The sequence below is a fragment of the Epinephelus lanceolatus genome, chromosome 10, assembly GCF_041903045.1.
Source record: "Epinephelus lanceolatus isolate andai-2023 chromosome 10, ASM4190304v1, whole genome shotgun sequence".
Lineage (NCBI taxonomy): Eukaryota > Metazoa > Chordata > Actinopteri > Perciformes > Serranidae > Epinephelus > Epinephelus lanceolatus.
The window spans coordinates 43471782-43487577 of NC_135743.1; the positions used below are offsets into that span (position 1 = coordinate 43471782).

The 15796-nt window shown below is 42.5% G+C and overlaps 1 protein-coding gene across 3 annotated transcripts in view; it reads right to left on the reverse strand.

Moving 5' to 3' along the window:
- The window catches only part of ano10a (anoctamin 10a), a 101583-nt gene that overhangs the window by 20256 nt on the left and 65531 nt on the right, over window positions 1-15796 (reverse strand). For all 3 annotated transcript variants that reach the window (XM_033638263.2, XM_033638262.2, XM_033638264.2), the window contains one exon: window positions 3280-3396. In XM_033638263.2, coding sequence (XP_033494154.1) covers window positions 3280-3396 — 117 coding nt within the window. The remainder of the gene's footprint in view (window positions 1-3279; window positions 3397-15796) is intronic.

A 15796-nucleotide genomic window follows, 5' to 3' on the forward strand; every position in this document is an offset into this window, starting at 1 on the left:
TTAATGTGCCTGATATTCTGGAAACCTGCCTGTGAGGTTTTGGTGATGTGTGCACACTGTCCGCTGGTCAGCCAAACTTCCGCTACACCGGCTGCACTCCGCCTGCACTGACAGTAGACCTGGTTTCAGCTGGCGAGCTTTTAGCGCACCTTCGGCGAAGCCTTTTGACACGAAACTGTCATTGCGCCAAGCTGGATCTGTCGACACCTCCCCCTGCTGCGCCGCCACACCCATCTCAGTGCACCTCGGTCTGCCAAACTACCAATCTGAGCGCGCCTCGGGTTGCGCTACTCAAAACTAGCTCTGCGCAGGGTTTGCCACCCTGCGCTGGGAAACTAGAGGCCTCAAACTCACACTGTTGGTACCAATGAGCTTTACTGATGTCTCCACCATCACATCACATTCAAGTGGAGTCACTGGGCCTTGATGCTGCCCACTGCCTTGTTTAATGGTGTCAGACATGTCTTACTGCTGTCCATCATAGGCTGAACCCTGTCAGCTCTGAGTGACAGTGTCTCTGACTATCCGTCCTTTCTATTTGTGCATGCCTCTTTAATGAACCACCTCATGTTGAGCAATCTAGTCATGTTTCTTCTTTTGAGTAACACATTTCAGTGCATGTGTCTGTGTGAATGTGAAGGTCAATAATATAACATACCTAAGGTATATATTTTTTTAAATTTTTTGCTGTGATGATAAATAATTTGGATCAAGGAGGTCAGGATGTGTCTTCAAAAAGAGAAACTGAAATTCACTTTAAAAGGATCCTTTCCAGCAGGCGGCTGTGGCTAGGTAGAGCGGGTCGTCCACCAATCAGATCAGAAGATCAGCGGTTCCTGTCTGCATGCCGAAGTATCCTTGAGCAAGATACTGAACCCCAAATTGCTCCCGATGGCTGTTCCATCGGTGTGTGAGTGAGTGAGTTAAATAAAACTGAGTAGCAGGTGGCACCTTGTATGGTAGTCTCGGCCACCAGTTTATGTGTGAATGGGTGACTTGTAGTGTAAAAAGTGCTTTGAGCGGTCGGATGTGTAGAAAAGCGCTATACAAATGCAGGTCCATTTACCATTACCATCTCACTTACTAGTGTCATTCATAAATAGACATTCTCACCTTTTTAGGGGTTCAAGCCTGAAGCCGTATTGTTATTTGTGCTGATGTATTACTATAATAATTATTATCATTATTCATTCAGAAATGTCTTTGCAAATTCCCGTTAGATGGTACATTGTAGATACATGACATTTTCAATAAATATAATGCCAGATGGGGCCCTATAATTAAGGCCAATTATTTTTATTTTTTTGAAAGGCCAGCTTGTGTCTGATTGACTTGAAATTTGACACACATGTCCAGCTGTATACACAGGAGGACTGCAACATCAGCTAGTCCGGAGCGAAACTTCAGCATGGCCCTGCTGAATGCTAGGTCAGTAGTTAATAAAACTTTCCTGTTGAATGACTTCTTCAGCAAACTGGATGTTATGTTTGTGACGGAAACTTGGAACCCTGCTGGTGACGATACCCCGTTTTCGGAACTCCTTCCTCCAGGCTGCTCTTTCTTTAGCTCACCCCGCTCCTTGGGCAGTGGCAGCGGCATAGCCTCTGTATTCAAATCTAATCTCCAGTGCCGTCTGTCCCAGCCTGTGCCAAGCTATTGCAGCTTTGAATTGCAGCTCTTTGAATTTAATATGTAATAAATTACAAAATACAGCAAAGACTTTATAAATGACTTTGCGGACTTCCTGTCTGGGATCGTAGTGAAATATGACCACATTTAATTTCTGGTGACTTTAACATCCACGTACAGTTGAGGACAAAATTATTAGCCCCCCTACAAAAATGTCATTGTTTTAAAAGTATTTCCCAAGTGCTTTTAAACAGAGCAACACATTTTTAACACAGCTTTTTAAGACATCCTAGTTTTATTTTGGATGCTTACATTATTTTAGTTTGCACACAGAAATGAAAATATTCCACAAAAAACAAAAACTACCAGGGTCAAAATTATTAGCCCCCCGGATCCTAATAGTCAATTGTGTATCCTTTTTTGCTGGATAACAGCCTGCAGTCGTTTGTTGTAGTTTTCAACAAGTCTCTGACACTTCTTTTGAGGAATCCCAGCCCATTCTTCTTTGGCAAATCTCTCAAGCTCCTCCAGATTTGATGGCCTTCTGGCATGGACGTTCTTCTTTAGGTCATTCCACATATTTTCAGTGGGATTTAAGTCAGGGCTTTGTGCAGGCCACTCAATTACATTCACTTTGGTCTTCTGGAGATAGTTCTTCACCAAGAGAGATGTATGTTTTGGATCGTTGTCATGTTGGAAGACGAAGCGACGACCTAGACCTAGACCCAGTTTTACTGCTGACTGCTTAAGGTTTTCTTTCAAAATCTCCACATATCTTTCTTTGTTCATGATTCCTTCCACCTTGACAAGATTTCCAATTCCAGATGCACTGAAGCATCCCCACAGCATAATACTCCCACCACCGTGTTTCACTGTGGGGACGGTGTTCTTTGGGTTATATGTTATATATCCCTTTTTTCCAAACATAAGCAGTGTCTCTGTGGCCAAAGAGCTCTAGTTTAGTCTCATCAGACCATAGGACATGCTTCCAGTATGCATAATCTTTCTCCAGGTTGTCCTGAGCATACTTAAGTCTGGCTTGAAGGTGTCTCTTCTTCAAAAGTGGAGTTTTTCTTGGTCTGCAACCTCGCAGTCCATTCCTGAGCAGAGCTCTAGTGATTGTCTTCTTAGAGACTACGATTCCTGATGTGTCCAAGTCATTCACCAGTGTCTTGGCAGTTGTTCTGGGGTCTTTAGACACATCTCTCACTAGTTTTCTTTCCAGGGTCTTTGAAATCTTTCACTTCCTACCTCTGTCAGGCTTGTTCTGTACTGTGTGGCTGTCTTTGAATTTCTGGATTATACTTCTCACTCCAGTTTTATTTATATCTATTTCTGCCTTGATCCTTGAATCTTTGCAGTACACTCTCATACCCACATAGACATTAAAGGTCAACTGCAATATGGCATTTTTTCTGTTATTGAAGTATATGACTGGACTTTATGTTACTCTTAGCATGGGGAGTGTGCAACTGTCTAACTGTGACCGAACTTTTGTATTTCTATTTAATTTAATATCATTGCTGTTGTTTCCACTGTTAACTGTTGTTTTGTTGAAATGGGGAGAATCAATAACAAAAAAAAAGTAAAAAGTCACATTGTATTGAAGTTTGCCTTAATCCATACGCAGACTATGTTGTCAGATTTTACCTTTTTCTTGAGGGCTTCCAGTGATTCAAACTCCAGGCGGGCCAGATTGATCTGGATGTGTTTGGGAACATCTGGGATGAGGAAGGTCAGGATGAACTTGAAGGCCAGCAGCCCATGCTGAAATCACAGAACAGACACAGTTGTTTCAGCTTTTTTTGCATGCTCTTTTTTTGAAAAAGTAGTGAGGAGAACATTGTTTGAAAGAAAGATCACATTACTTGATTCTGTTTTTACAGGATACTGCCTTATAAAATGAAGATGATGGAATGTCAGGGTGAGACAGACAGCATCTATACAAATGTCCTTGAAGCTGAATGACAAAGACAGTGTTCGCTTTTTACTCCAAAGTGCATTTTCAATATGTGGTCAGTGTCAGTCTGTGGCTTGTAGACTTTAGACCCCTGGTATCCATTATTCCCTGGTGATGCTCTGGGTCTGAACTTCAGTCTGGTCTTCAACAAGTGAAACACATAATCATCATCTAACTACACTATAAAACAGGCTATAACTCTTACACTTACAATGTCTACTTGGACACCTTTAGACACAGATAAGGCTAAAACAAAGGGGCCCTTAAACATCATAGTTACCATTACATTTCAAATCCAATGTGTAGGACAACAGAGCCAACACAATGACATATCACCATCCTAGTGCAAACACTGCAAATGACTTAGAACCAAATTGTCACAATAATAAACCATTTGCACTCTATGATTCATGCACAGAAAAGTACATGTTTGAGAATACATGTGAAGACTGCTCATACATGATAACTCAGAATCAAAGATCCTTGAGAAAGTAGTCGCAGACCAGCTGTGTGATTTTTTCCATGATAATAATTTATTTGAGGAATTTCAGTCAGGATTTAGAGTGCATCATAGCACTGAGACAGCACTAGTTAAAATTACAAATGATCTTCTGATTGCTTCAGACAAAGGACTTGTCTCTGTACTTGTTTTATTAGATCTTAGTGCGGCGTTTGACACAATTGACCATCAAATTATGCTACAGAGACTGGAACACTTACACACTGGAACACAGTTTGTTCTGGAACACAGTTTGTTCATGTTCACGATGAATCATCCTTACATACTAAAGTTTGTTTTGGAGTTCCACAAGGTTCTGTGCTCGGACCAATCCTATTTACTCTATATATGCTTCCTTTAGGTTACATCATTAGAAATCACTCTGTAAATTTCCATTGTAATGTGGATGATACACAATTGTATTTATCGATGAAGCCAGAAGAAACTGATTAATTAACTAAACTTCAAAAATGCCTTAAAGACATAAAAACCTGGATGAGCACCAATTTCCTGATGTTAAATTCAGACAAAACTGAAGTTATTGTTCTTGGCCCCAAACAACTCAGAGACTCTTCATCTGATGACACAGTTTCTCTAGATGGCATTGCACTGGCCTCTAGCACTACCGTAAGAAACCTCGGAGTAATATTTTATCAAGATTTGTCTTTTAATTCTCATTTAAAACAAACCTCAAGGACTGCATTTTTTCATCTGCGTAATACTGCGAAAATTAGGCCTATCCTGACCCGAAAAGATGCAGAAAAATTGGTCCACGCTTTTGTTACCTCTAGGCTGGATTACTGTAACTCCCTATTATCAGGTAGCTCTAGTAAGTCTTTTACAGCTATCCAGCTAATTCAGAATGCAACGGCACGTGTACTAACAGGAACTAAGAAACGAGACCATATTTCTCCTGTTTTAGCTTCTCTGCACTGGCTCCCGGTAAAATCCAGAATTGAATTTAAAATCCTACTGTTAACTTATAAAGCTCTAAATGGTCAAGCTCCGTCATATCTTAGAGAGCTCATAGTGTCATATTATCCCACCAGAACACTGCGCTCTGAGAATGCAGGGTTACTTGTGGTCCCTAAAGTCTCCAAAAGTAGATCAGGAGCCAGAGCCTTCAGCTATCAGGCTCCTCTCCTGTGGAATCATCTTCCTGTTACGGCCTGGGAGGCAGACACCGTCTCCACATTTAAGGATAGACTAAAGACTTTCCTCATTGATAAAGCTTATAGTTAGGGTCGGCTCAGACTTGCCTTGTACCAGCCCCTAGTTAGGCTGACTTAGGCCTAGTCTGCCGGGGGATCTCCTATGGACCATTTCATTGCTATTCTGTTGCTAGGGCAACAACTCTGGTCCCTGTTTACTTCCTGTCAGCTTCTGCATTAACATACATTCAAACAGGAAATACAAAGGGACCCATTTAGAATGTTCATGTTGTCCAGTTTGAAACGGTCTATAATACACCGGGCGCCTTCTCTCCTTCTCTCTCTCTCTCTCTCTCTCATGTCCTGTTACTACATCTTGCTAACTCGGCTGTACTGCATGTCACTAACTTGGCTTCTTCTCCAGAGCCTTTGTGCTCCACTGTCTCACAGGTTAACTTCTATCACAGCGGTGCCTGGACAGCGTGACGTGTGTGGTTGTGCTGCTGCCATGGTCCTGCCAGATGCCTGTTATCATTAGTCATACTTCTACTGTTATTATACACATATGATTGTTGTCACATATGTATACTATCAGACATTTATATATACTTTCAACATAATGTACCATAATAACCAGAATTATAATTATAATATTATTATAATTATAATAATATTATAATATTATTATAATATCATTACTTTCATTAATGTTGTTGTAAGCTTCTGTCATTACCGTCTAAAGTGTTTTTTTTGGGGGGGGGGAAGTTTTTCCTTATCCGCTGCGAGGGTCCTAAGGACAGAGGGGTGTCGTATGCTGTAAAGCCCTCTGAGGCAAATTGTGATTTGCGATATTGGGCTTTATAAATAAAATTGATTGACTGATTGATTGACTGACTGACTGATTGATTGATTGATTGATTGATTGACTGATTCATTCATTCATTCATTGAATGTTATGTGCTTATAAATGTCTCTACTTCTTTGCACATGTTCTTCTAAGATCTCAGCTTCTCTGGTTATCAGACACAGATGACCTGAGTACCTATGATTCAACAGGATGTGTGTTTTCCCATAAAGATGATTACATTTATACTGTGCAAACACAGTCACAGTCCTCAACTCACAGTGTGCGCACACACACACACACACACACACCCGCACACACACACACACACCATTATACAGACTGAAAGGCCACGCCGTGCACACACACACACACACCTGTGCCAGTCCATCTGGAGGACTGCCAGCTGCCATCAGCTGCTTTCACTCACTACAACATCCTACAGTCGACTGACAGCAAACTGCTTCACAGAAAGCATTGAACAGTCTGCACATATATGTATGTATATACATACATATACACACATATGTATATATACAGTACAGGCCAAAAGTTTGGACACACCTTCTCATTCAATGTGTTTTCTTTATTTTCATGACTATTTACATTGTAGATTCTCACTGAAGGCATCAAAACTATGAATGAACACATGTGGAGTTATGTACTTAACAAAAAAAGGTGAAATAACTGAAAACATGTTTTATATTCTAGTTTCTTCAAAATAGCCACCCTTTGCTCTGATTACTGCTTTGCACACTCTTGGCATTCTCTCCATGAGCTTCAAGAGGTAGTCACCTGAAATGGTTTCCACTTCACAGGTGTGCCTTATCAGGGTTAATTAGTGGAATTTCTTGCTTTATCAATGGGGTTGGGACCATCAGTTGTGTTGTGCAGAAGTCAGGTTAATACACAGCCGACAGCCCTATTGGACAACTGTTAAAATTCATATTATGGCAAGAACCAATCAGCTAACTAAAGAAAAACCAGTGGCCATCATTACTTTAAGAAATGAAGGTCAGTCAGTCCGGAAAATTGCAAAAACTTTAAATGTGTCCCCAAGTGGAGTCGCAAAAACCATCAAGCGCTACAACGAAACTGGCACACATGAGGACCGACCCAGGAAAGGAAGACCAAGAGTCACCTCTGCTTCTGAGGATAAGTTCATCCGAGTCACCAGCCTCAGAAATCGCAAGTTAACAGCAGCTCAGATCAGAGACCAGATGAATGCCACACAGAGTTCTAGCAGCAGACCCATCTCTAGAACAACTGTTAAGAGGAGACTGCGCCAATCAGGCCTTCATGGTCAAATAGCTGCTAGGAAACCACTGCTAAGGAGAGGCAACAAGCAGAAGAGATTTGTTTGGGCCAAGAAACACAAGGAATGGACATTAGACCAGTGGAAATCTGTGCTTTGGTCTGATGAGTCCAAATTTGAGATCTTTGGTTCCAACCGCCGTGTCTTTGTGAGACGCAGAAAAGGTGAACGGATGGATTCCACATGTCTGGTTCCCGCTGTGAAGCATGGAGGAGGAGGTGTGATGGTGTGGGGGTGTTTTGCTGGTGACACTGTTGGGGATTTATTCAAAATTGAAGGCACACTGAACCAGCATGGCTACCACAGCATCCTGCAGCGACATGCCATCCCATCCGGTTTGCGTTTAGTTGGACGATCTTTTATTTTTCAACAGGACAATGACCCCAAACACACCTCCAGGCTGTGTAAGGGCTATTTGACCAAGAAGGAGAGTGATGGAGTGCTGCGGCAGATGACCTGGCCTCCACAGTCACCGGACCTGAACCCAATCCAGATGGTTTGGGGTGAGCTGGACCGCAGAGTGAAGGCAAAGGGGCCAACAAGTGCTAAAGTGCTCTGGGAACTCCTTCAAGACTGTTGGAAAACCATTTCAGGTGACTACCTCTTGAAGCTCATCGAGAGAATGCCAAGAGTGTGCAAAGCAGTAATCAGAGCAAAGGGTGGCTATTTTGAAGAAACTAGAATATAAAACATGTTTTCAGTTATTTCACCTTTTTTTGTTAAGTACATAACTCCACATGTGTTCATTCATCATAGTTTTGATGCCTTCAGTGAGAATCTACAATGTAAATAGTCATGAAAATAAAGAAAAGGCATTGAATGAGAAGGTGTGTCCAAACTTTTGGCCTGTACTGTATATATATATATATAGATATATATAGATGTGTATATATATATATAGATGTGTGTGTATATATATAGATGTGTATATATATATATATATATATATATATATATATATATATATATATATATATATATATACACACATATATATATATAAATATATATGTATGTATGTATATGTATATATACATACATCATACACACACACACACACACACACACACATATATATATATATACATACACATAAATATATATATATATATATATATATATATATATATACACATACATACATACATACATACATACATACATACATCAATCAATCAATCAATCAATCAATCAATTTTATTTATAAAGCCCAATATCACAAATCACAATTTGCCTCACAGGGCTTTACAGCATACGACATCCCTCTGTCCTTATGACCCTCGCAGCGGATAAGGAAAAACTCCCCCAAAAAAAACCCTTTAACGGGGAAAAAAAAGGGTAGAAACCTCAGGAAGAGCAACTGAGGAGGGATCCCTCTTCCAGGACGGACAGACGTGCAATAGATGTCGTACCGAACAGATCAGCATAATAAATTAACAGTAATCCGCATGACACAATGAGACAGAGAGAGAGACAGAGAGAGAGACAGAGAGAGAGATGCAGGTAATGACAGTAGGTTACAACAACATTATTGAAAGTAATAATATTATAGTTATAGTTCTGGCTACTGTGGTACAATATGTTGAAAGTATGTATTAATATCTGGCAGTATACATGTGTGACAATAGTCATATGTGTATAATAACAGTAGAAGTATGACTAATGACTAATGATGGCAGTAGCAGCAGGAGGCATCTGGCAGGACCACGGCAGCAGCACAACCACACACGTCACACTCTCCAGGCACCGCTGCGATATGAGTTAATCTGAGAGACAGTGGAGCACAAAGGCTCCGGAGAAGAAGCCGAGTTAGTGACATCCAGAATGGCCGAGTTAGCAAGATGCAGTAATAGAATACGAGAGAGAGAGAGAGAAGGAGAGAAGGTGCCTGGTGTATTATAGGGGGGTCCTCCGGCAGACTAGGCCTAAGTCAGCCTAACCAGGGGCTGGTACAGGGCAAGCCTGAGCCAGCCCTAACTATAAGCTTTATCAAAGAGGAAAGTCTTTAGTCTAGTCTTAAATGTGGAGACGGTGTCTGCCTCCCGGACCGTAACAGGAAGATGATTCCACAGGAGAGGAGCCTGATAGCTGAAGGCTCTGGCTCCTGATCTACTTTTGGAGACTTTAGGGACCACAAGTAACCCTGCGTTCTCAGAGCGCAGTGTTCTGGTGGGATAATATGGCACTATGAGCTCACTAAGATATGATGGAGCTTGACCATTTAGATTTTACCGGGAGCCAGTGCAGAGAAGCTAAAACAGGAGAAATATGATCTTGTTTCTTAGTTCCTGTTAGTACACGTGCTGCTGCATTCTGAATTAGCTGGAGAGTTTTTAAGGACTTACTAGAGCTACCTGATAATAGAGAGTTACAGTAATCCAGCCTAGAGGTAACAAAAGCGTGGACCAATTTTTCTGCATCTTTTCGGGTCAGGATAGGCCTAATTTTCGCAATATTACGCAGATGAAAAAATGCAGTCCGTGAGGTTTGTTTTAAATGAGAATTAAAAGACAAATCTTGATCAAATATTACTCCGAGGTTTCTTATGGTAGTGCTAGAGGCCAGAGCAATGCCATCTAGAGAAACTATGTCATCAGATAAACATATATACACATAAATATACATATATGTATATATCATTGCAAAATAGGCATGCTGGCCTATCTTCCCCAGCCACAACTGCGTCCACATTCTCCTCCTCCTCCTCTTCTTCAGACTTTTTTGACACATATAAATGCCACAATAGCAAAGGCTTGATTCATGTTTGTTTTCATTTTTCTGTTACGCCTACAGCAGCACAGATGGATGTTGCATGCTGATGACATTTTGTTCTTACACACTGAGGTTGATGGATGTACATCTTAGCCTACGACTTAGTAGGCGTGGTCATCGTACAGTTTACATACATCAAACTTGATGTTGTACCCAAGTTTATAAAAGCTTAAAAGCTGCATTGGAGTCTGCTGATCTCAAGGGAAGGCTGTTCCAACGCCAAGTGGCTGTCACTGAAAATGTACGGTCACCTTTAGTTTTCAGTCTGGTCGATGGAACAGCAAGGGTTTTAATCAGATGATCTTGGTGGATGGCTGGGCTGTAAGGTGTTAAAGGTTCTTAAATATAATCTAGAGCCAGACCATGGATGGCTTTGTAAATGATTAATCAAATTTTAAAATGTATTCTTAAAGTAATGGGCAACCAGTGAAGTGATGCTTAAATTGGAGTGATGTGTCAGAACTTCAAGATTTTGTTAATAATCTGTGTATAAATTTCAAATGTGAGACTGAGTGGGAGTTTTAAACAGATGAAAAGAGAGTTACAGTACTCCAGGCGTGATGACATAAAACCATGTATGATTTTTTGGGTGTGTTCATAAATCCATTGTGACACTCTACACTAAAATGAGAGCGCTGTTGTTCGAAGAAATAGAGAGTTCTATTTCTACATGAATTAGTGAACAATTAAGTTAATCACATATTCGCTCCGTCTTCCCAGACAGAGTGCCCAGAGTATGCTTTACTACTCTGAGTATGGGGCTCTGAATCACCGAACGGCACACTCCAACAGTGCACCGAGTTTGTGGAGTGAGTAATTCCAAACGCACCCTTTCTGTGTCATTATAATTAAGCTATCTTAAAGATGTTTCGTGATTGATAAAAACAGGCTTGATTATATTTCTGGTGTGCTGTTCAAAGGATAACTGGCTATCAAAAGTTACCCCAAGGTTCTATGCCACAGTTTTAGCATTTGCAGTACGTGAACCAAGGGAGGACTATATCGAAGGTTACGATATTGTAACCCTAGCTGTATTAGCACAGGCGGACCCCCTATTGGACTCTTTAAGTAATATTCCTCTAATCATGACCACATGTTCACACACTGAGATCTGAATAAACATAGCCGGCTGATCAGGATATGCCTACCTGAATACATGCGGACCCCGCAGTATAAAAGTAGGTGGCTTGCTGCCATTAGACATCATACACCTTCAACAGTGAGCGGCGTCAGCGCATCAGGGCCCCATAGGTAGAGGGTTTTGCCTGTGCTAATAGAACTGGGGTTACAATATTGTAACTCTCATTCTATTTCACACAGGGGTGGAGCCCAATGAATAAATGTGATGTCGTAACATGACACTGACCAAACCACACTGATTCTGAATGGCTAAAGGTTAGACATAGCACATAGTCATAGCACAGAAACGGCGCTTTTAAGAATTTTAAATGACCTTCTTTTGACAGTTGACTCTGGTAACTCTGCAGTCCTGGTCCTTCTGGATCTGACGGCTGCCTTTGATACAGTGGATCACAACATTCTCCTGTCTCGCTTAAACACCTGTGTGGGCATTAAGGGTACTGTTCTTAAGTGGTTTCAGCCCTACCTCTCAGATAGGAGCTTCTCTGTCCAGCTGGGCCAGTATTCTTCAGCCACTTCCCCCCTGAACTGTGGGGTGCCTCAGGGTTCTATTTTGGGCCCCCTCCTCTTTTCAATATGTATGTTGCCATTGGGATCCATATTTAGAAAGCACAATGTCTCATTTCATTGCTTTGCAGATGACGTACAAATCTATCTGCCTTTAAAAACAAATGAGCAAGCCTCTGTTCAGGTCTTATTAGACTGCCTCAATGACATCCGATCTTGGATGGAAGTGAACTTTCTCTCCATGAACAAAAATAAAACTGAGATTATTTTATTTGGCCAACAAAATCTGTTAGATGGGTATGACAGCGCCATTGGCACCCTTAAGTCTCACTGCCACCCTTTTGCAAGGAACCTTGGTGTTATTTTGGACAGTGACTTTAGGTTTGATAAGCAGATAAGCTCTATTGTCAAAACGAGCTTCTTCCAGCTAAGACTATTAGTAGACTTTACTTTAGACTAAAGTAAAGGCATATCTCCCCCGAGATTATTTTGAGAAAGTTATTCACACCTTTGTTACATCACGCCTAGACTACTGTAACTCTTTGTTTGTTGGTCTTGACCAGTCAGCACTGCGCCGTTTACAGGTAGTCCAAAATGCAGCTGCCCGCCTGCTGACTGGAAAGAAACGGCGTGATCACATTAGTCCTGTCCTTGCATCTTTGCACTGGCTGCCTGTTAATTTTAGGATCCAGTTCAAGGTTTTATTAATTGTTTTTAAGTGTTTAAATGGTCTGGCACCGTCTTATTTATCAGAGCTTGTACAGCCTCACAGTACTTCTAGAGCACTTAGGTCGTCAAACCAGCTGTTCCTGGCAGTACCTCGGTCCAGACTCTCTACTCGTGGGGACAGAGCCTTCTCAGTGGCGGCCCCAAAGCTGTGGAACAGCCTACCATTTCAGGTTAGAGCTGCACAGTCTGTTGAGCACTTTAAAACATTACTGAAAACCCATCTTTTCTCCTTGGCGTTCAGTCCCTGCTAGGCAAGAATCCTTGGCTTTTACTCTTTTTACTCTTTTATTTCCCTTTTTTAATCTAATTTTTTGTTTTTTAAATTGAGCCCTTACTATTTCCTTTGTTTTATTTATTATGATATTTGTGTATGATTATTTTATATTTCAATAACTGTACATCACTTTGGTCAACTGAGGTTGTTTTTAAAATGTGCTTTATAAATAAAGTTTGACTTGACTTGACTTGACTAGACGCCATTGCCCATCTACTTCTTTATAACCTAGGCTGCTGCAGTGGAGAAATAGGAGGCCCCAGTTAATAAGCAACTGAACTGGGTTAGACACTGCCAGACCACATGTGGAGTGTGTGCAGACCACAGTGGGAGTGTCCCTGCCTTCCTGCTTGTAGGCTTGGGGGATGTTTCTTGGATAGAGCCTTACCAGCCACACCACCGCCAAAACACACAAACAGCCGTACAGTGTGTCAGATGGGGGCCGTGCTTTCAACATAAGGGCCCCAAAATTTGGGCCCTCTTAAGTCTTTTCCTCCAGAAGTACAGGTCTTGTTTCATCTCTCAGTGAAAGAAACAAAGCTCACATTGGATTGTCCTTAGGACAGTAGACTGAGAGAATCTGTTGTCTAAGTTGTCGCAAGCCGGTGGCAGCAGATAAATGAAAATCTCAGGTAAATGACCCATATGTCCGATGACTAAAACCTTTTACCCAGTTAAAATATGTAGATAAAACAACAAGGATCTAAAAGGTGTATGATAAAATTATGGTTTAAAATAAAAGGGGTTAAATTGTCAGTGTATGAAAGAGTTTCGATTAGACATAGACTAGCCAATGCATTGTCCCAGTGTATTAAATAACATGAAATTGATGCCTTTTCATCCTGATCATATATTGTCATAATTAATATATTATATATTATATTATTATAATTAAAATATAATAATATAATAATATACTAGTTAAAATATAATAAATATACAAAATATAAAAACTGAGTGTCCGAGTCCTAGCTCATAGTTAAGTATATAAGAATGTGTGTATTGTAAGTGTTTTGGTTTTCATTGCTCTTACTGAATCTGCCTGGGTATATAAAAAAACTGATTCATTTCCAAGCAGGTGTTGAGATGACATATTGAGCCTTGCTTTTTTTTTTTTTTTTTTTTTTTTTAATACTTGTCTGCATTGGTCTTCATAGCTTAGCGCCACTAAAGGGTGTAAGCTTCTTGTGAAGATTGATGCACTGTTAATCTTGCAGTCAAGTATTTTATACCCATAATGCGTGGTTGTGACCGTCACCCACCCTCCCTGGAGACTAGCCTATCAGCCTTTATTGGAAAAACTTCCTAATATGAGTCAGAGAGGGCCGTGATACACCAAAGTGTGTCAGGGGGAAAGTAAGGAAACAAGCAAGGGGGAGGGGGCAGGTGCTTAAGTCCTGAGTTATATAGTGACAGTGCATGTGGAGAAGAAGGAGGAAAAACAAACAAATAAACAAACAAACGAAAAAAAAAACAGGGGAGAAACAGGCAGTGTAGCTGATGTATTGTGGCCTTGAGGTGGTTGTGCTCCATGCAGATTATCGAAAATAAACATATACATGTTTACTATACTGTACTGAAAAACAAAAACAAAAGAGAAGTCTATACTGAACACCAAAAATGTGAGAGTCTTGGTGGAGGGGGAAAGCCCAATTGCAGAGAAGAGTTGCCAGCGCGGTGTGGTAGGTTTGAGAAGCAAGTGGGCCCCTTTGGAGTGATCCCATCGGTTCTTTGCGGTGCGTCACGGAGCTGAAGTATCGAACATGCATGCGTGTATTTGAACCCTCCCAATGTGTTTATGAAAACCATCACCAGGGTCCAGGGCCAGCCCTGCGGGGGAAGGGGGGCGGTATGGCACCCCAAGACCGCAGGAGCGCCCAGACCCCAAGACCTGGGAGCCACAGAGGCCGCAGGACACCACGCAGGCCCAAGGACCCAGGGCGGCGAAGGCCGGCACCCCCAGAGAGCCAGAGACACACCCCAGACAGGCGGGGCAGGAGGGCCCGCCCACCCACCGCCCAACGCGGACCGCCCCCACCCCCCCCAACCACCCGCCCGCCCCCACCCACGGACGCACCCAGGGACCGCCCCCGACCCAAGGAGCCAGGCGCGGGGGCCCGGCACCGCCCCCGGAGAGAGAACCAGCACCGCACCGGACGGGCCCGCACCAGGCGCCGGCCACCAGCAGACGCCGGACCGGACAGTAACGAGAGCCCACCCAGGCCCGGGCGGACGAGGGAGGCAAGGAGGCGGTGATACTGCAAGGCATATGTCCCCGGCGCATCGGGAACCAGGGGAACGCGAAGGGCCACCCGCCCGAACCCCCCAGGACGGGCCCCCACCAACACACAGGAGAGAGCGGACCGCCATGAGCAGTCAATCCCACATCGGGACCCCATAGCAGAGGGCCCATAAACCACAGCCGGTCAGGAGGCAGAACCCCGGCAGGAACCCACAGAGCCCCCAGGGCGCCACCCGGCCCATCCGCCACAGGGCCACGGGACCCCCCAGACACCGGGAACCCAGCCAAACCACCATGATGTAAATGGGCTCCCTGGCTCCAACCCTCAGCCCAGGAGGGCCGGGCCCCACTAGCCACGCCATGCGTATCTACAGTGTGTGTTACACATATCGAGCCTTGCTAGAAAATGTTGCAGCTGTTAGAAAGAAAGGGAAATTTTAAGCCCTGGTAATGAACAAAGGTCTGTCCTGTGCCATTGCAGTTCAAGCCCAGTTCAGACCAAAGATTTGAGACGAGATGAAACCGTTATAGAACGTAGCAGAGGAAAGTTGCAGCAGTGTGAAATGGCTGGTCTGAGGTCAAGCCGGCTGATGGCTCAGCACATTATTGGATTTTACTCCTTAACTATTGAGCCAATTGTCACAAAACTTGTAGGAAATGTCCAATACGGGGCTCTACATATGCAAAAAGTTGATATCTCATTATCAGTCAGAGATATTTGTACAAAATGTAAA